Below are 22,483 nucleotides of genomic sequence, written 5' to 3' on the forward strand. Positions count from 1 at the left end.
TGCCCCCATCATGATAAACCACCCCCTGCCTTTATTTGTTTTATTTTTTAGTTTTCTACATTGATATTGCTCCGTATTTTCTGCTCAGTCAGTTTAACAGGCTGAAATGGGGCATTACCCAGCAGGCGTGACATCATCTGAAGCCATACAGGGTAGAACTTCCTCCCTCACTCTGCTACGCACAGCCCAGAGAAGTTCATTGTGAGATGAGCTATGACTGGATAAGGTTGCTGATAAGGCTCCTGATTTTGGACTTTTTCCAGGTCAGTAGGAGTCCAACGTCTGTGCAAGAGATGGGGGGAAATGGGCTCTGGACAAGTAGGGAGACACCTAATGGCATCTTTTTTAAACACAAATAAAACATAGAAAACTTCTTTTTTTTTTTTTTAAACAAAGTACATTAGAAAGATGTTTTATTTTCCATAAATAGTACAATAGTTTTAATGAGAGTGCCCATTTAAAGGTTTTAAAGTCACAGCCTTGGTGTATCCATTCTCTTGTTTCTCAATCTATAATAATACAATCTATAATCTATAATCTAAGTCAGTAGCGACAGTAGCAACCTCCATGTAAGGCCATCTAAGGGGGCAAGAAGGTATATCCAGTGGTCTCCAAACTGTTGCCCTCCAGATATTTCAAAACTACAACTTCAAGCATGCCTGAAAATACAGGGTGGGCCATTTATATGTATACACCTTAATAAAATGGGAATGGTTGGTGATATTAACTTCCTGTTTGTGGCACATAAGTATATGTGAGGGGGGAAACTTTTCAAGATGGGTGGTGACCATGGCGGTCATTTTTAAGTCGGCCATTTTGAATCCAACTTTTGTTTTTTCAATAGGAAGAGGGTCATGTGACAATCCAACTTATTGGGAATTTCACAAGAAAAACAATGATGTGCTTGGTTTTAACATAACTTTATTCTTTCATGAGTTATTTACAAGTTTCTGACCACTTATAAAATGTGTTCAATGTGCTGCCCATTGTGTTGGATTGTCAATGCAACCCTCTTCTCCCACTCTTCACACACTGATAGCAACACCAGAGGAGAAATGCTAGCACAGGCTTCCCGTATCCGTATATACTGCTATATACTACTATATACACCGCAGGAGAAATGCTAGCACAGGCTTCCAGTATCCGTAGTTTCAGGTGCTGCACATCTCGTATCTTCACAGCATAGACAATTGCCTTCAGATGACCCCAAAGATAAAAGTCTAAGGGGGTCAGATCGGGAGACCTTGGGGGCCATTCAACTGGCCCACGATGACCAATCCACTTTCCAGGAAACAGTTCATCTAGGAATGCTCGGACCTGACACCCATAATGTGGTGGTGCACCATCTTGCTGGAAAAACTCAGGGAACGTGCCGGCTTCAGTGCATAAAGAGGGAAACACATCATCATGTAGGCCACTGGATATGCGAAATTGCTACATGATGATGTGTTTCCCTCTTTATGCACTGAAGCTGGCACGTTCCCTGAGTTTTTCCAGCAAGATGGTGCACCACCACATTATGGGTGTCAGGTCCGAGCATTCCTAGATGAACAGTTTCCTAGATGACCCTCTTCCTATTGAAAAATGGACTCAAAATGGCCAACTTCAAAATGGCAGCCATGGTCACCACCACCCATCTTGAAGAGTTTTCCCCCTCACATATACTAATGTGCCACAAACAGGAAGAGAATATCACCAACCATTCCCCTTTTATTAAGGTGTATCCATATAAATGGCCCACCCTGTAGTTTTAAGACCAAACTATTTTACATTAGTTTTATGGTGCATTCACATTATCCCCTTTGTGTAACAAATTGCCATCATTATTTAATGAACAGTATTTACCTGATGATCTAGAACTCTAGTTAGCCTGGCATCCATTGGAAATAGGCCCAAAATTTTAAGCAGATTTGCTGTAGTGTTTATGGTCTTAAAAATAGAATCCTCACAATGTATTTTACCTGGTGAATGTGTTGGGAGAGAGCCTGAAAATGTATTAAATTTATTCCATTTTACTTACTTCATGCAAAGAAGAATATCTAAATATTTTATATTTTAATATTTTTTGCATCAAACTATACACAGGTTTGTTAAAGGCATAATATTTGTATAACATTATGTGTAAGATTTGTATAAGAGCTGTAAACAACAAACAGTAGGATACCTTCAATCAAGGCTAGTCAATTTGTTTTCTTTTTTAGGTGCACTGAAGCAAAAAAAAATATTTTGCAAAGCTATACATACCCTTTAGTTTTTTTTTGAGATGAAGAAAAAGTATGTAGAGCTACAAATCATATCAAAATATACAGTATATACCAAAGGCATTGTTAAAGCTTCAGGCCCCATCCCCTGTAACAATCAGTATGTTTAAAATTTTAAAATGTTACCCTCATTGTTCAACATTCAGTTCTATAGACCATATAAGTAATTACAGTGCAGTTACATCCTGTGACTAAGAGACAACGTCTTCTCTGACCGGAGGTGGCCGATTTCCTTTTTTTTTCTCCTTCCAGTCCAGACCACCATGATGCTTCTTACAGCAACGACTTACCTCTGTAGACTTTGCCACAGAGATATCTGGCTTTTTCAGCACCCATTCCTACTTATTCCTTTTCCTCTACACAAACCTCCCTTCCAACTGCCCCTTTTACCAGTACCATCCTGCTACTTGCCCCTAATACTAATCCCACGCCCCGGAAGAAGCCAATCTTTTGGTGAAACGTTGGGTGGCAAGGGCCCATGCTCCACTACTTCTTTATTCACTTGGTATTTACTTTGTTTTATTATGTATGTCACTATGTAATGTGCTGTTATTATCATATATGTGCACTTGCACTGCTGCTATTAAGCTAACACCTTGTCTATTATGCTATGTGAGTCCTTGCTTTTGTTCCAGTATTGTACTGTCTCATTTCTCCATTTTCCTGGTCCCCAGGATATAATTCATTTGTTTCAATAAAGATATAATTTTGCAGTTTAAATTGACGGTGGTCAGAATTACAAAAAAGGGCTCAGTCCTTAAAGGGGTACTCCAGTGAAAACCTTTTTTCTTTTAAATCAACTGGTGGCAGAAAGTTAAACATATTTGTAAATCACTTCTATTAAAAAATCTTAATCCTTCCAGTACTTATTAGCTGCTGAATGCTACAGAGGAAATTCCTTTCTTTTTGGAACACTGATGACATCACAAACACAGTGCTCTCTGCTGACATCTCTGTCCATTTTAGCAACCATGCATAGCAGATGTATGCTAAGGGCAGCATGGTGGCTCAGTGGTTAGCACTGCTGCCTTGCAGTGCTGGGGACTTGGGTTCAAATCCCACTAAGGACAACAATAAATAAAGCATTATTATAATAACGTCAGCAGAGAGAACTGTGGTCGTGATGTCATCAGAGAGCATTCCAAAAAGAAAAGAATTTCCTCTGTAGTATTCAGCAGCTAATAAGTACAGGAAGGATTAAGATTTTTTAATAGAAGTAATTTACAAATATAGGGGTATAAGAAAAACCGCACTCACCCGTATATCTTCATGCAGGATACAATTTATTTCAACAATGTGGCAGGAAAATCCATGGAACACAGTGGTTACAGGTCGGCTAGGACTCTCGGGAGTGTTCCATCAGGTGTGACAGCTGTTTCACGGGTCTCAGCCAGCTTCGTCAGACCTCAGTTTATACCGATCCATTCAGCTAATCAGCTACTAGGTAGCAGTGCCGGAAATCTCTTTCTTATTTGCCATATAATTTACAAATATGTTTAACTTTCTGCCACCAGTTGATTTAAAAGAAAAAAGGTTTTCACCGGAGTACCCCTTTAACCCTTTAATGACGTAGGACGTATATTTACGTCCTGCGCCGGCTCGCGCGATATGAAGCGGGGTCGCGCTGCGACCCCGCATCACATCGCGTCGGTCCCGGCGCTCATCAACGGCCGGGACCCGCGGCTAATACCACACATCGCCGATTGCGGCGATGTGCGGTATTAACCCTTTAGAAGCGGCGTTCAAAGCTGACCGCCGCTTCTAAAGCGAAAGTGAAAGTATCCCGGCTGCTCAGTCGGGCTGTTCGGGACTGCCGCGGTGAAATCACGGCATCCCGAACAGCTTGCAGGACACCGGGAGGCCCTTACCTTCCTCCTCGGTGTCCGATTGACGAATGACTGCTCCGTGCCTGAGAACCAGGCAGGAGCAGTCAAGCGCCGATAACACTGATCACAGGCGTGTTAATACACGCCTGTGATCAGGATGAGAGATCAGTGTGTGCAGTGTTATAGGTCCCTATGGGAGCTATAACACTGCAAAAAAAATGTGTTAATAAAGGTCATTTAACCCCTTCCCTAATAAAAGTTTGAATCACCCCCCTTTTCCCATAAAAAAAATAAAACAGTGTAAATAAAAATAAAAATAAACATATGTGGTATCACCGCGTGCGTAAATGTCCAAACTATAAAAAATATATCATTAATTAAACCGCACGGTCAATGGCGTACGCGCAAAAAAATTCCAAAGTCCAAAAAAGCGTATTTTGGTCACTTTTAATACCATTAAAAAATGAATAAAAAGTGATCAAGAAGTCCGATCAAAACAAAAATCGTACCGATAAAAACTTCAGATCACGGCGCAAAAAATTAGTCCTCATACCGCCCTGTACGTGGAAAAATAAAAAGTTATAGGGGTCAGAAGAGGACATTTTTAAACGTATAAATTTTCATGCATGTAGTTATGATTTTTTCCAGAAGTACGACAAAATCAAACCTATATAAGTAGGGCATCATTTTAACCATATGGACCTACAGAATAATGATAAGGTGTCATTTTTACCGAAATATGCACTGCGTAGAAACGAAAGCCCCCAAAATTTACAAAATGGCGTTTTTTCTTCGATTTTGTCGCACAATGATTTTTTTTTTCTGTTTCGTTGTGAATTTTTGGGTAAAATGACTGATGTCACTGCAAAGTAGAATTGGTGACGCAAAAAATAAGCCATAATATGGATTTTTAGGTGGAAAATTGAAAGGGTTATGATTTTTAAAAGGTAAGGAGGAAAAAACGAAAGTGCAAAAACGGAAAAACCCTGAGTCCTTAAGGGGTTAAGGTGAAAATGAGCTGCGTCCTTAAGGGGTTAAGTTTAAAATTAGCTTGGTCCTTAAGGGGTTAAGTGGGCCCGAGGTTATACTACCTCTGCCCCCCACTATCTATGCTACTGATATATACAGATAAGTTCATAAGCCAGATAAACCAAATATGACAATAACTGAGGAGAGCCAGGCAGTAATTGTAGAATAAGGGGTGCAGTGGTTAATTTGTTACATCTGTGCCCTGATACTTGTCAGAGATTTACTTTAAATACTGATGGACCCTGTTACAGATTCTGCAGGATCTTATATGTACACCACTACCCATCATGGCCATTGATGATGGACTTGACACTCTGCAGTAACATTTTCAGTAAAATCTGCAGAACCCTACAAAAACATCTAGAATCCCAGCATATACACACACAGATATATTCTCACTAAGACAGAGACATAGTAGTAGAATCACATATTAATAGGAAATTAATAACATATCGAAAAGTCATTTACCATAAAATTGTGGTTAAATTCTGTACATAGAAGTGATATCCTGGTATGAATTGGAAACACAGAAGCTTTATATAGAATATGTTTAATGACTATAATTAATCCCTTTGCTCTTTCAAGATCCATTGGGACTCATTATGCTTTCTGTTTCTGTTTTTCTTAATTAATTCTAATATTTACTGTATTATTGTTGTTTTCTACATGAGCGTCTAATGAGATAGTTAGAGACTTGGACATTGTCCTTAGTAATTTACGATCTAAAACACCAAGAGATAAGTATTGTCATATAGCTCCTAAATAATTACCCATACAGGAACCAGATAAAGCTCCCAGATAAGAGTTATTCAGTGTCAAGATAAATATTGTTCCCAGATAAAATAAAAGCAGCCCAGAGAATTCCTGCTCAGTAGGGTTAAGGGGGACTTTAAAATCCAAAGGATAGGGATAACAGGCTAGATGGTAGGCCACTGCTCCATTCATTCTCTATAAGGCCACTAGGCATTCAGCAATCAGGTACATTTGGTGACCTCACAGAGAATAAATAGAACTGTGGCCAAACAGGTGTGGTGTACTCCATTCATTCTGTGAGCAAATAGGTCCCCCTTCTCAGGATCAGCAGGGGTCCCAGCAGTCAGACCTCCACTGAAACAAAAGAGTAAATACTAGCAGCTCTAGTGACCTAGGACTATAAAGGCACTTATGTCATCATCCCTGGTGGTCTAGAACAATCAATGAGTATTATTAACATCCCTGACAGTCTGAAACAGGAAATGGGTTATTATCAACATCCTTGGTGGTCTAGAACAGTTTAAGGTTTATTATCAATAACCATGGTGGTCTGGAAATGTTAATGGATATGTGTGAACCCATCCTATGGCATCCAAATACTTTATTTCTGTAGACAGTTCACTATATCTAGGGAAACAGGTCAACTTTTTAAAATATTTCTTCCTAAAATGCTTCCTAACCCCTAGAGGACACATGACGTAAATGGATGCTATGGTGCTCTGGGACTAAGTGCACCATGACGGGTCCCGGCTGCTATCAGCTTATGGCTGATATCAGTTATCATGCTTATATCCATCATTAATCCTATAGATACCGTGATCAATGCCGTTCACAATGCCAAAGGGCCTACCAAGGACCCTGTCATTCAATGGCAGGGGTCTGATGAGCACAAATGGCACAAGCAAGGTCTCTTACCAGTCTCTGAGGACCCTGCCATGCAATGGCAGGGGTCTGATGAGCACAAATAGCACAAATGAGGTCTCTTACCAGCCTCCTTCATGCTGGAAGGCCAATCATTCTGTTCAGCCTGCAGAGCCAGGCTGTACAAGAAGATTGCCCTTAGTACTGATCAGTACTATGTTACAGGATATAGCAATCTAATGATTGTCATTTATAGTTCCCTATGGGTGTCTAGAAAGTAAAAAATGCAGCAGCACGCTTCACTCCCTGCCTCGGAACTCTTTGCAGGAAACGATTTTCATGGATTAAAAGGGTACTCCGCCCTTAGACATCTTATCCCCTATTCAAAGGATAGGGGCTAAGATGTCTGATCGTGGGGGTCCCACCGCTGGGGATCCCCGCGATCTCGGCTGCAGCCCCCCGCTGTCATGACTGCACAGAGAAAACTCACTCTGTGCGTAATGATGGGCGATACAGGGGCCGGAGCATTGTGACATCACGGCTCTGCCCCCTCATGACATCACGGACCGCCCCCTCAATACAGGTCTACAGGTCCTATAGACTTGCATTAAGATGGCGGACTGTGACATCATGAGTGGGCGGAGCTGTGATGTCACGATGCTTCGGCCCCTGTATCGCCTGTCATTACGCACAGAGTGAGTTTTCTCTGTGCAGTCGTGGCAGCAGGGTGCCGCAGCCGAGATCTCGGGGGTCCCTAGCGGCGAGACCCCAGCGATCAGACATCTCATCCCCTATCCTTTGGGTAGTAGGATAAGATATCTAGGGGCGAAGTACCCCTTTAAGGTCCCAGCTAGGGATATGTTGGTATTAGTGGTGTGAGCAATGTGACAGGTGAGTATGGTGTTTTGTTTTTTCTCATACTGCCACATGTAGGGTAAGCATGGAGACTATATAGGGCCACAGTGTGGGCCTAATACTACATTGGGGCCGTGTGAGATGTCCAGCTACTGTATGAGGAAAGTGCTGGGTGGCTTACTACTATATGGGAGCAGTGTGTGGGGCCTAATGATACTTTAGAGCAGTGTAAGGGCCTATCTACTATATGGCGGCAGTATGGGGGACCAAGTCCTATATGGAGGCAGTGTAAAGTTTTAATGTGAAAACATGAATATAGTAATTTTTTTACATTTATTAAAAAGGAAAAACTAAATGTTTGCATGGACATACAGTATGTATTCAGACCCCTTGCCATGACAATAAAAATTTAGCTCTGGAGGACTTTCATGTACTTTTATTTTTTTAACTTCATTTTTATTTTACACATATTACAAAAAGATTCATTATTAAATTTATACAAATCCATTCTTTTATTTTCCTCCCATTTCCCACCCTCCTCCCTCCACGACAGAGGTAAAAATAAATAAATAATTAAAAAAATAAAAGATATAAAAAGGAAAACTGAAAAACCCAATCGTTCCATATACACCAAGTTTTATCCCATTTTCCTATGTTGTTTTCAATTTTACTTTTGATCTTTTCATAGCTTTTTACCTTATCGATCTCTTCTAACCAACTCAAAATCTTTGGGATATCAGAGGTTATCCATTTTCTCATAATCTCAAGTCTACTCAAAAATAATATTCTAATGATCAAATTTTTCCAATGCCTCTCCATATTAGGCAGAATTCACAACAAAAATGGTTCAAAACATTTTTATTCCTGTCCTACTTTCAATTTGCACCTGAATTTCCTTCCAATGAGCATTAATCGTTCCACACGACCATAACATATGCAATAAATCAGTATCAAGTGCCCCACACAAGAGAAAAAGTATGGGGGGAAAAGGACTCTGACAAGAACTGGCTACCCTACCAGACTATGTAGGGGAGAAGAGCCTTGGTAAGAGAGATGACCAAATAACCTAATGGTCACTTTGCCTGAGTTCCAAAAACCCTTTGAGCAGATGTGATAAACTTCCAGAAGGTCAATATCACTGCAACCTTCACCAATCTGAGCTTCATGGCAGAGATAAGCCTCTCCTCAGTTCTAAACATACAAAAGCCTGCCTGAATTTTGCAAAAAGAAAAAAAGCACATAATGGACGCTCAGATGTTGACTAGAAAGGTGGCTTGAGCTCCTGCCCTTTTGATGTTTCTCCTAAAGGTGTACTTTTTCCCTGACAGGAAGTAAAATGGGTAGTTATGCATGCAATGCACATCCCTACTCAGGGGCAGGGGCAGGAAGATCTGGGGTCTGTGCAATGTACATCCCTACTCAGGGGCAGGAAGATCTGGGGTCTGTGCAATGTACATCCCTACTCAGGGGCAGAGGCAAGAAGATCTGGGGTCTGTGCAAGGGATACAGCAGCAAGAGAAAGCACCAAATGTTTCTCCCATTGAAGCTGCCATCTGTATTGGAGTGAGCATCCCCCTCCTCAGACTGGTGGAAATTAAATGCTCTTTACTCATACTCTGCAATGTCCTCACCTGTCCTGTGTAGCACCACAGAGGTCTGTACGCAGTTATGGGTTAAATGCTCCTAATTCCCTTGACTTGTGCTTTGTTTGACCTGCACAGCTCAGGAGGGGCAGGGGCGCACAGAGAAAGTGCAGGGACATAAGAACGAGCAGCCTTACATAGTGACAAAACCCCAGCTCTGCACAGCCCCTCCTGTAAGTCCCAACTGCAGCAGAAACTATATGTAAGAAACATGGAGGGGGGGGGCAGGCAATGGTTAACCCATTATTGTCCTGCTACCCCCTACGGTGCCATGATTTAGACAGGGACAGGCCCTGACATGAAGATGAAGTGATCTCCATAGCTGCTTCTTGTCATGTCGCTTCATGATAAGAGGCAGTTCAGTTCTGTAGGAATGTGTATATACTATATGTGACTTTATGTACATGTTACAGCTATCTAGATTGTGTGTTATTTATGTGACTATGCTGTGATTGTGTGTTGAATGTGTGACTAAGTGGTGATGGTGTGTGGTATGTTACTATGTGGTGATTGTGTGCTGTATGTGTGTGGCTATGTGGTGATTGTGTTCATATGTGTGGCTATGTGTCATAAACATGCATATGTATGTCTATGTGAGTGGTCATGGTGTTGTCTAGGTAGGTGGTGAGTGCATAAGGGCATCCATGTACTGTAAGTGGTCATGGTAGGGCTGTTTCTAGGGTGTTACGAGTGAGGCACTGGCCTTGAGTGCAGCAAGAGGACAAAGAGAAAGTTTATCCCCTTAAGAACACAGGGATTTTTCTTTTTTCTATTTTTGTTTTTTCCTCCTTGCCTTCTAATTGCCATAACACTTACCTTTATTCATATTTCGAAAATTTATGCATGAGGTGATACCACATATGTTTTTATTTATTTTTGTTTACATTATTTTATTTTGAAAAGGAGAAAAGGGGGGTGATTTAACTTTTATTAGGGAAGGGGCTTATTTACATTTATTAGACTTTTTCTTTACATTTTATTCTCTTATTTTTAAGTTCTTATAGGGGACCATTACATGCAATCTTAAGATTGCATACACTGTTTAATGCTATGCCATAGATTAGTGTTGTCAGCACTTCATTTGTATAGCCCGCCATGGCTTCCTGGACTAAAGGAGCCCGGAGGAAGGTAAGGGACCACCCGCCGTCCTTTCAGCTGATAGGAACCCCGCTATTTTGCTGCAGGTGTTCTGATCAGCTCCACTGAGCTACGGCATGGGTTTTTTCCCGTTTTAGATGCCACAATCTATGCCAATATGCCAGAAGCATGTTACCAGAGTAATTATTGAACATGCCCACTGGAGATACAATGAGCTTATAAAGCCATAACTGCTACTCTGACATTTTAGAACAAACCATGAAATTCTAGTTAAGCACTTGTGCTTCAAGCTTTTTCAATTATTTTAAATCTAATAATTTATCATAATATGCTGACTACAATTACACTCATATACAGATATGACAGTAACATGAGAAATGATTCTAAAAAATTCACAGGAAGCTATATGTACACTTCAAAAAGAAAAAAAATACATTTCAGATGTTTAAAAAAAATCATAAAAAGAAAAGAACATAGAAATACAAATGTAGTTAGATAGATAAATAAATATAAATAAATATATAAATACATCTTGTAATACCTTACAGAATACAGAATTTTGCAGAGAAGCTTTTGGGATTTGTCCCTTTATCAAGTCAAAAGCAAATCTAAGCTCACAAGCAGAAGACACAGGTTACAATCTCACAAAAATGCAGGGGTTAAGACAATAGATGTAGAGAATTCACACTAAGATAGGCCATAAATTGTCCAGCTATAGCAACATTGACTACATACAGCCCCCCCCCCCCATTTTCTTATCTTTATCTATGTAGTCTAGGTTCCTATAGCTGGACAATTTATTCCCTATCTTAATGTGAATTCTCCACATTTATTGTGTCAGTATTCTTTTTCCACCAAACACGACGAGTTGAGTTTTTACCAAAAAGTTCTACTTTGGTTTCATCTGACCATTGGATATTCTCCCAATCCTCTTCTGGATCATCCAAATTCTCTCTAGCAAACTTCAGACGGGCTGGAAATGTACTGGCTTAAGCAGGGGGACATGTCTGGCACTGCAAGATTTGAGTCCCTGGTGGCGTAGTGTGTTACTGATGGTAGCCTTTGTTACTTTGGTCCCAGCTCTCTGCAGGTCATTCATTAGGTCCCCCGTGTGGTTCTGGGATTTTTGCTCACTGTTCTTGTGATCATTTTGACACCACGGGTTGAGATCTTGCGTGGAGCCCCAGATCGAGGGAGATTATCAGTGGTCTTGTATGTCTTCCATTTTCTAATAATTGCTCCCACAGTTGATTTCTTCACACCAAGCTGCTTGCCTATTGCAGATTCAGTCTTCCCAGCCTGGTGCAGATTTACAATTTTGTTTCTGGTGTCCTTCAACAGCTCTTTGGTCTTTGCCATACTGGTGTTTGGAGTGTGACTATTTGAGGTTGTGGACAGGTGTCTTTTATACTGATAACAAGTTCAAATAGGTGCCATTAATACAGGTAACGAGTAGAGGACAGAGGAGACTCTTGAAGAAGAAGTTACAGGTCTGTGAGAGCCAGAAATCTTGCTTGTTTGTAGGTGACCAAATTCTTATTTTCCACCATAATTAGCAAATGAATTCTTTAAAAATCAGACAATGTGATTTTATGGGATTTCTTTTTCTCATTATGTCTCTCAAATTTCAGGTATACATATGATGACAATTACAGCCCTCTCTCATCTTTTTAAGTGGAGAACTTGCAAAATTGGTGGCTGACTGCTTATGTGTGACATATTTATCATAGTGTCAAGAATAGTTGATAAGTTTGGTGCACATAAGTAAAAAAAAAAAAAAAAAAAATCAGCAGAACACCATTTTACGATTTTGTATGTTTCCTCCTCTCCTTTGTGACTTTTCCGCACAAAAAGTTGCAGGTGCAACTTTTTGTGCTCTCCAAAGGCATCTTTGTAAGCCAGATCTTACCTGGCTCTGACTTGTGACATTTTGCTACTTTTTTACACCTATGTGCAACATTTGCACTTCATAAATTCACAACAGCTGCAAAGGGAAAACTGAAAGTTGCTTAGGTAAGGCTGTTTGCCACATTATTTGTACCCCAAAAAAGTTGCAAAAAAAGTTCCAAATGCAATGATAAATCTACCCCATAGTTTATCCTGACCATTATAGTAATTTTATAATAATAGTAATAATTTTAATAATAATTTCATTAAAATAAAACAAAAGTGGTACTGCTCATTGTCTGCAATTTTACATGACCTTTAAGGGGGTACTCCACCTCTAGACATCTTGTCCCCTATCCAAAGGATAGAGGATAAGATGTCTGATCGCGGGGGACAGCACAAGCCCCCGTGCTGCACCCAGCGTTCTAAACTAACGCCAGGTGCTGCACAGAGATCACGGGGGTCCCAGCTGCTGGACCTCCACGATCAGACATATATTAGACTTATAAGATGTCGAAAGGCAGACTACCCCTTTCAGGCTATTCATTTTGCAAAAACAATGGGATACTTTATTGGCATGTCAATTTTCTTTCTTTGTTCCAATGACATTGCCCTCTGTTATACAGCAGAATGTGTTCGCTTTACACTTCCTGATCCTCCTTCTAAAAGCAGTTTTGACGTCTGTGTTCTTAAGGCTGTAAATCAGCGGGTTGAGCATGGGGACAATGGCCGTGTTAAACAATGAATATAATTTTTTGGAGCTTAAGTTATTACTTGGTATGAGGTATTGCAAGAACAGCAATGTGTAAAGCAGCACAATGACTGTGAGGTGTGAGGAACACGTGTAGAAGGCTTTTCTTCTACCAATGTTGGAACTTATCTTCATTATGGATCTTATTATAAAGATATAAGATGTTGAAATGAGAACAAGAGGGGTAATGGCAAAAATAATCATCCCTTGTATACGGGAAAGTGTTACCAGCGTTGTCACGTCACTGCAGGCTATATCTATGAAAGGGAGAAGATCACAGAAGAAGTGTCCAATCACATTGGATGAATAACAAGAGATTTGGGCAAGTAGGCAAACATAAGAAATGGCTTGTAAAAAGCCAAATATCCCACAACATGATGCCAATAGAAGACATATCTTGAAGTTCATAATAATTTTATAAGTCAAGGGTTTACAAATAGCTACATATCGATCATAGCTCATGGCCGTCAATATGAAAAATCCTTGTCCTGATAAAGATACAAACATATAGAATTGTACCAAACAGGCCAGGTAGGGCACTTTCTTATCTCCAGTGATGAAGGTTAGAAGGGTCTTATGTAGGGTGACAATAGGAGACATCATGTCCACTATAGACAAATTAGCAAGGAAGAAATACATGGGAGTGTGAAGATGAGAGTCCAGGCAGACCAGGAGGAGAAGACTCATATTCCCGACAAGAACAACGAGATAAATGAGTAAAACCAGAACAAATATAGGAGCCTGGAGCTCAGGAACATCAGAGATTCCCTTTATAATGAAATAGGGGATCATTGTTGTATTTTGTTTCATTTTTGCATCCATTTAACATACCTGAAATAACACAATAATAATTTGATATGATTTATTTAATACATTGGATAAAATAAAGATATTAAGTCAATAATACTCGATTAACATGTCAGGTCTCTTTGTCACTGTATAAAACTGCAGGCTTTCAATATGAATGTAAAACAAGAAGGAAGAGCGCTCCATAGCGTAAAAAAAACGCCACTCCAGGGTCCAATTAGTAATAGTAAAAAACCCTTACCGAAGCGGTTGTGTGAACTCACACACAACAATGGTCTGCGTGAATGAGAGAACAAGTCTGGTTTGCAGCCTCCCCAACCTAGGCAATATTCAACAGGTGAGGACTTCCAAGGGGCGGTGAGGGATATCCCTCACCGCCCCTTGGAAGTCCTCACCTGTTCAATATGAATGTGGCTTTACAGCCCCGTACAGCTCAAAGCTTGTATGAAGCCATGTGCACAAGCTCAGAGTTGCATTATGTCGGTAATTTTACTTGGCGTCATAAATCAGGTATGAATGATGAAATATGGTCATATAAATATGAAAAATTTACAATTATGAAAATTTTCAAAAATTATGACCAGGTGAGTTACAGACAAGTATAAATACAATTCCCATGTGAGACTAATTCCTCAGATATGTTAAGTTCTTTTTAATGATATGAGATGACGTTCACACTAAGGAGTTTTGCAAAATAAAATACACAGGTATTGATAATGATGTATAGATTTTATTGGTTATAGGTTATAAACATAAAGAGTTAATTCTTATGATATCTAAAATGGGCACATCTAATCTTAGATACTGTATATCAAAATGGAATGATAAATACACTCCACCCACTTCTAACTAACTACACATCATATGATACTAAGAATGGGCACACTCCATCTAAGGATGTATTATATGAAAGGGATATGTGTTGGAGGGAAATCTCAGAAGCTCACCTTGTGGGAATATTGTTAATACCAGTTAGTTTGGTGAAAGATGAAAGTCTGTGATCTATTAGCAATAACTAAGTGCTTTAATAAAGAGTCTTGATTCTTCTGTATATCCAAAAATACATTCTCTATTCTGAGATTAACAGAAAACATTCACCAGCCTAAATGTTATAATTCCATTCACATTTTAATTAGCCTTAATCAAATGGAAAACCATTTTTGTTTCTTACTAGTCATCAGCTTTCACCATTGCTGTCCCAGATCCCTCAAGTAGACTTCTTCAGATGCAGGACTCAAATAATAATATTCTTCCCCATAACAGATAATATTCTCCCCATCACAGATAATGTTCTCTCCCCATCACAGATAATGTTATCTTCCAATCACAGATAATGTTCTCCCCCCATCACAGATAATGTTCTCTCCCCATCACAGATAATGTTCTCTCCCCATCACAGATAATGTTCTCTCCCCATCACAGGATATGTTCTCTCCCCATCACAGGATATATTCTCTCCCCATCACAGATAATGTTCTTTCCCCCCATCACAGGTAATGTTCTCTCCCCCATTTCAGATAATGTTCTCTCTCCATCACAGATAATGTTCTCTCCCCCATCACAGAAAATGTTCTGTTCATCACAGATAATGTTCTTCCCCCGTCACAGATAATGTTCTCTCCCCATCACAGGATATGTTCTCTCCCCATCACAGATAATGTTCTTTCCCCCATCACAGGTAATGTTCTCTCCCCCATTTCAGATAATGTTCTCTTCCCTATCACAGATAATGTTTTCTCCCCATCACATATAATGTTCTCTCCCCATAACAGAAAATGTTCTTTCCCCATCACAGATAATGTTCTCTCCCCATCACATATAATGTTCTCCCCATAACAGAAAATGTTCTTTCCCCATCACAGATAATGTTCTCTCCCCATCACAGATAATGTTCTCTTCGTCACAGATAACGTTCTCCCCATCACAGATAATGTTCTCCCCATCACAGATAATGATTGTCTATTTTCTGAGTCTTGCTGACTAGTAAATTGGTTTTATTTTCCTCCTCTTAGTAAATGTCAAAACCAACACCGAGTGTTGAAATGATTTGAAATGTATAAAACTACTCCACTCCGCATTTTTTTCAATTCTTTTGAAAATTTCAATTGCTTTAAAGAAAAACAGTTTTTCATGGCTTAAATGGCTTTTCCAGAAATATTATATCTCTAGACCAGTCTCTGCCACAATATAACCTTTGATTGTATATAGATGATATTTCCTGCATGCACAACAAAGATGTAGGGTGGATTTAAGAGTCATTTTTTATTAAATGAACTAAATAAATCATTTTCTATTGAATGAACCCCAGTCTGAATTTGGCCCCATGAAACCTAAATTTAAAATACAGTTTTTGAAACGCCAGTCAAAAAGTAACCTCAATAGGTCATAATTTGCAAATATATGGTAATTTGACAATTTTTTTTACTAACAATGGCATTTACCTGATTGCTAGGAGATTCCATTGCTGAGATGTACACTTAATATATCCAAAGTCTGGAATAAGTGGACACACGGCTGAAAAGTTTTCGTTTCCTTACTAATTATTCCGGATCTAATTATGTATTAGTGTACGCAGGCTCTTGATCATAGTTCCATATTGGGAGACAACATTAAATCAATTACCATGAGATTCCATGTAAAGACCATGTGACTCGGCCCATTATATGAGATATTAGAGTCAGGCCTGGGATTGCTGCTGCTTTATACTTCTTCACTTTTCCACTAATTGATCTCATTGCTCTTCCCGTCTCCCTTGTGACTCATTATTCTTGATACATTTCTATAAATTGTTTGTTTATTTTGTTTGAGCTTTGTGTGTGTCACCTGTATTTAATAAGATATAAGAAATAGTGCAATGGACATATGTGCATTAGGCCTCATGGTCATTCATCAAGCTTATCCTGTAAATCATTGTGGTCATATTATGTTTTATGCTGCAAGACATGAATCTCCAGTTATTTGATACCACCATACAATACCTAAATCTCAGATACATATAGGGCTCACAAAATACTGTCATATAGAGGAGACCCAGAAAGCGGTTTGACTGTAATCTAATGGCTACACAGGCGATAGTGGAGCAGAATGTATGCCCACTCCTCTCTTAGCTTGTGCCTGTAGAGGGGTCTTGTTTTTTAGGCCCTAAAAAAATTTGGAATATGGGCCATTCCCCAGGCTAAAGGGGATACAAATGTCCAAAAAACCCTGGCAGCAAAAGGGTTAATGTATTCCACGTTCTTTTAATGGAAATTACTATTTTTCCTATAACTGCTTAAAGACAATAAAAAGCCAGCTACCATATGTTTCCACCAAACACTTATAACTGTTACCCACATGAAGGTCACCCTACAATATTATATGTGACAACTAGGACATATCATGTAACTAGGAAATATTCAATTTGGGACTATGGATGTCACGATGCCGGCTGGCAGGTAGTGGATCCTCTGTGCCAGAGAGGGATTGGCGTGGACCGTGCTAGTGGACCGGTTCTAAGCCACTACTGGTTTTCACCAGAGCCCGCCGCAAAGCGGGATGGTCTTGCTGCGGCGGTAGTGACCAGGTCGTATCCACTAGCAACGGCTCACCTCTCTGGCTGCTGAAGATAGGCGCGGTACAAGGGAGTAGGCAAAAGCAAGGTCGGACGTAGCAGAAGGTCGGGGCAGGCAGCAAGGATCGTAGTCAGGGGCAACGGCAGAAGGTCTGGAAACACAGGCAAGGAACACACAAGGAACGCTTTCACTGGCACTAAGGCAACAAGATCCGGCAAGGGAGTGCAGGGGAAGTGAGGTGATATAGGGAAGTGCACAGGTGAACACACTGATTGGAACCACTGCGCCAATCAGCGGCGCAGTGGCCCTTTAAATCGCAGAGACCCGGCGCGCGCGCGCCCTAGGGAGCGGGGCCGCGCGCGCCGGGACAGAACAGACGGAGAGCGAGTCAGGTAGGGGAGCCGGGGTGCGCATCGCGAGCGGGCGCTACCCGCATCGCGAATCGCATCCCGGCTGGCAGCGGAATCGCAGCGCCCCGGGTCAGAGGACGTGACCGGAGCGCTGCCGCGGGGAGAGTGAAGCGAGCGCTCCGGGGAGGAGCGGGGACCCGGAGCGCTCGGCGTAACAGTACCCCCCCCCTTGGGTCTCCCCCTCTTCTTAGAGCCTGAGAACCTGAGGAGCAGACTTTTGTCTAGGATGTTGTCCTCAGGTTCCCAGGATCTCTCTTCAGGACCACAACCCTCCCAGTCCACTAAAAAAAAAATTTTTCCCTCTGACCTTTTTGGCAGCTAAAATTTCTTTGACCGAGAAGATGTCCGAGGAGCCGGAAACAGGAGTGGGAGGAACAGATTTGGGAGAAAAACGGTTGAGGATGAGTGGTTTGAGAAGAGAGACGTGAAAGGCATTAGGGATACGAAGAGAGGGAGGAAGAAGAAGTTTATAAGAGACAGGATTAATTTGACACAAAATTTTGAAAGGACCAAGATAGCGTGGTCCCAACTTGTAGCTAGGGACACGGAAGCGGACATATTTAGCGGAGAGCCATACCTTGTCTCCAGGGGAAAAAACGGGGGGAGCTCTTCTTTTCTTATCCGCGAACTTCTTCATGCGTGATGAAGCCTGTAAGAGAGAATTTTGGGTCTCTCTCCATATGATGGAAAGGTCACGAGAAATTTCATCCACAGCGGGCAGACCAGAGGGCAAGGGAGTAGGGAGGGGGGGAAGAGGGTGACGGCCGTACACCACGAAAAATGGGGATTTGGAGGAAGACTCAGAGACCCTGAAGTTATACGAGAATTCGGCCCATGGGAGGAGATCTGCCCAGTCATCCTGGCGGGAGGAAACAAAATGTCGCAAATAATCACCCAAGATCTGGTTAATCCTTTCTACTTGTCCATTGGACTGGGGATGATATGCAGAAGAAAAATTTAATTTAATCTTGAGTTGTTTACAGAGAGCCCTCCAGAATTTAGACACGAATTGGACGCCTCTATCCGAGACAATCTGCGTAGGCAACCCGTGAAGACGAAAAATGTGTACAAAAAATTGTTTAGCCAACTGAGGCGCAGAAGGAAGACCAGGAAGAGGGATGAAATGTGCCATTTTGGAGAATCGATCAACGACCACCCAAATAACAGTGTTGCCATGGGATGGGGGTAAGTCAGTAATAAAATCCATACCAATCAGAGACCAAGGCTGTTCGGGGACAGGCAGAGGATGAAGAAAACCAGCGGGCTTCTGGCGAGGAGTCTTATCCCGGGCACAGATAGTGCAGGCTCGCACAAAGTCCACAACATCCGTCTCCAGAGTCGGCCACCAATAGAAGCGGGAGATGAGTTGCACAGATTTCTTGATACCCGCATGACCTGCGAGATGGGAGGAGTGACCCCATTTGAGGATTCCGAGGCGTTGGCGAGGAGAAACAAAGGTCTTTCCTGGAGGAGTCTGCCTGATGGAGGCAGGAGAAGTGGAGATCAGGCAGTCAGGTGGAATGATGTGTTGCGGAGAGAGTTCAACTTCTGAGGCATCCGAGGAACGAGAGAGAGCATCGGCCCTAATGTTCTTATCGGCAGGACGAAAGTGAATCTCAAAATTAAATCGGGCAAAGAACAGAGACCACCGGGCCTGGCGAGGATTCAGCCGTTGGGCAGACTGGAGGTAGGAGAGGTTCTTGTGGTCAGTGTAGATAATAACAGGAGAACTTGATCCCTCCAGCAGATGCCTCCATTCCTCAAGTGCTAATTTAATGGCTAGAAGCTCTCGATCCCCGATGGAGTAGTTCCTCTCCGCTGGAGAGAAGGTCCTAGAGAAAAAACCACAAGTGACAGCATGCCCGGAAGAATTTTTTTGTAGAAGAACAGCTCCAGCTCCCACTGAGGAGGCATCAACCTCCAATAGGAAGGGTTTGGAAGGGTCAGGTCTGGAGAGGACGGGAGCCGAAGAAAAGGCAGACTTGAGTCGTTTAAAGGCGTCTTCTGCTTGAGGGGGCCAGGACTTGGGATCAGCATTTTTTTTGGTTAAAGCCACGATAGGAGCCACAATGGTAGAAAAATGTGGAATAAATTGCCTGTAATAATTGGCGAACCCCAAAAAGCGTTGGATAGCACGGAGTCCGGAGGGGCGTGGCCAATCTAAGACGGCAGAGAGTTTGTCTGGATCCATCTGTAGTCCCTGGCCAGAGACCAAATATCCTAGAAAAGGAAGAGATTGGCATTCAAACAGACATTTCTCAATTTTGGCATAGAGTTGGTTGTCACGAAGTCTCTGAAGAACCATACGGACATGCTGGCGGTGTTCTTCTAGATTGGCAGAAAAAATTAGGATATCGTCCAGATATACAACAACACAGGAGTATAACAGATCACGAAAAATTTCATTGACAAAGTCTTGGAAGACGGCAGGGGCGTTGCACAGTCCAAAGGGCATGACCAGATACTCAAAGTGTCCATCTCTGGTGTTAAATGCCGTTTTCCACTCGTCCCCCTCTCTGATGCGGATGAGGTTATAGGCGCCTCTTAAGTCCAATTTAGTGAAGATGTGGGCACCTTGGAGGCGATCAAAGAGTTCAGAGATGAGGGGTAAGGGGTAGCGGTTCTTAACCGTGATTTTATTAAGACCGCGGTAGTCGATGCATGGACGTAGGGAGCCATCTTTTTTGGACACAAAGAAAAATCCGGCTCCGGCAGGAGAGGAGGATTTACGGATAAAGCCCTTTTTTAGATTCTCCTGGACATATTCGGACATGGCAAGAGTCTCTGGGGCAGAGAGAGGATAAATTCTGCCCCGGGGTGGAGTAGTGCCCGGGAGGAGGTCGATAGGGCAATCATAAGGCCTGTGAGGAGGTAGAGTCTCAGCTTGTTTTTTGCAGAAAACATCCGCGAAGTCCATATAGGCCTTAGGGAGACCGGTTACTGGAGGAACCACAGAGTTACGGCAAGGGTTACTGGGAACCGGTTTTAGACAGTTCTTGGAACAAGAGGACCCCCAACTCTTGATCTCCCCAGTGGACCAATCCAGGGTAGGGGAATGAAGTTGAAGCCAGGGAAGTCCAAGGAGAATTTCCGAGGTGCAATTGGGGAGGACCAAAAGTTCAATCCTCTCATGATGAGATCCGATGCTCATGAGAAGGGGCTCCGTGCGGAAACGTATGGTACAGTCCAATCTTTCATTATTTACACAATTGATGTAGAGGGGTCTGGCGAGACTGGTCACCGGGATGTTGAACCTGTTGACGAGAGAGGCCAAAATAAAATTTCCTGCAGATCCAGTGTCCAAGAAGGCCACTGTAGAGAAGGAGAAGGCAGAGGCAGACATCCGCACAGGCACAGTAAGACGTGGAGAAGCAGAGTAGACATCAAGGACTGTCTCATCTTTGTGCGGAGTCAGCGTACGTCTTTCCAGGCGGGGAGGACGGATAGGACAATCTCTCAGGAAGTGTTCGGTACTAGCACAGTACAGGCAGAGGTTCTCCATACGGCGTCGTGTCCTCTCTTGAGGTGTCAGGCGAGACCGGTCGACCTGCATAGCCTCCACGGCGGGAGGCACAGGAACAGATTGCAGGGGACCAGAGGAGAGAGGAGCCGAGGAGAAGAAACGCCTCGTGCGAACAGAGTCCATATCTTGGCGGAGTTCCTGACGCCTTTCGGAAAAACGCATGTCAATGCGAGTGGCTAGGTGAATAAGTTCATGTAGATTAGCAGGAATTTCTCGTGCGGCCAGAACATCTTTAATGTTGCTGGATAGGCCTTTTTTGAAGGTCGCGCAGAGGGCCTCATTATTCCAGGACAATTCTGAAGCAAGAGTACGGAATTGTACGGCATACTCGCCAACGGAAGAATTACCCTGGACCAGGTTCAACAGGGCAGTCTCAGCAGAAGAGGCTCGGGCAGGTTCCTCAAAGACACTTCGGATTTCCGAGAAGAAGGAGTGTACAGAGGCAGTGACGGGGTCATTGCGGTCCCAGAGCGGTGTGGCCCATGACAGGGCTTTTCCGGACAGAAGGCTGACTACGAAAGCCACCTTAGACCTTTCGGTGGGAAACAGGTCCGACATCATCTCCAGATGCAGGGAACATTGGGAAAGAAAGCCACGGCAAAACTTAGAGTCCCCATCAAATTTATCCGGCAAGGATAAGCGTATCCCAGGAGCGGCCACTCGCTGCGGAGGAGGTGCAGGAGCTGGCGGAGGAGATGACTGCTGAAGCTGTGGTAGTAACTGTTGTAGCATAACGGTCAGTTGAGACAGCTGTTGGCCTTGTTGCGCTATCTGTTGTGACTGCTGGGCGACCACCGTGGTGAGGTCAGCGACAACTGGCAGAGGAACTTCAGCGGGATCCATGGCCGGATCTACTGTCACGATGCCGGCTGGCAGGTAGTGGATCCTCTGTGCCAGAGAGGGATTGGCGTGGACCGTGCTAGTGGACCGGTTCTAAGCCACTACTGGTTTTCACCAGAGCCCGCCGCAAAGCGGGATGGTCTTGCTGCGGCGGTAGTGACCAGGTCGTATCCACTAGCAACGGCTCACCTCTCTGGCTGCTGAAGATAGGCGCGGTACAAGGGAGTAGGCAAAAGCAAGGTCGGACGTAGCAGAAGGTCGGGGCAGGCAGCAAGGATCGTAGTCAGGGGCAACGGCAGAAGGTCTGGAAACACAGGCAAGGAACACACAAGGAACGCTTTCACTGGCACTAAGGCAACAAGATCCGGCAAGGGAGTGCAGGGGAAGT

General features: G+C 42.6%; 1 protein-coding gene across 1 annotated transcript; it reads right to left on the reverse strand.

Moving 5' to 3' along the window:
- Nucleotides 1-12,793: 12,793 nt before the first annotated feature.
- On the reverse strand, nt 12,794-13,756 carry LOC130291977 (olfactory receptor 5L1-like). Its single transcript, XM_056541410.1, has one exon. It carries the CDS (start codon nt 13,754-13,756, stop codon nt 12,794-12,796), a length of 963 nt encoding a protein of 320 aa, XP_056397385.1.
- Nucleotides 13,757-22,483: the final 8,727 nt, after the last annotated feature.

This window comes from Hyla sarda, chromosome 9, assembly GCF_029499605.1.
Source record: "Hyla sarda isolate aHylSar1 chromosome 9, aHylSar1.hap1, whole genome shotgun sequence".
Lineage (NCBI taxonomy): Eukaryota > Metazoa > Chordata > Amphibia > Anura > Hylidae > Hyla > Hyla sarda.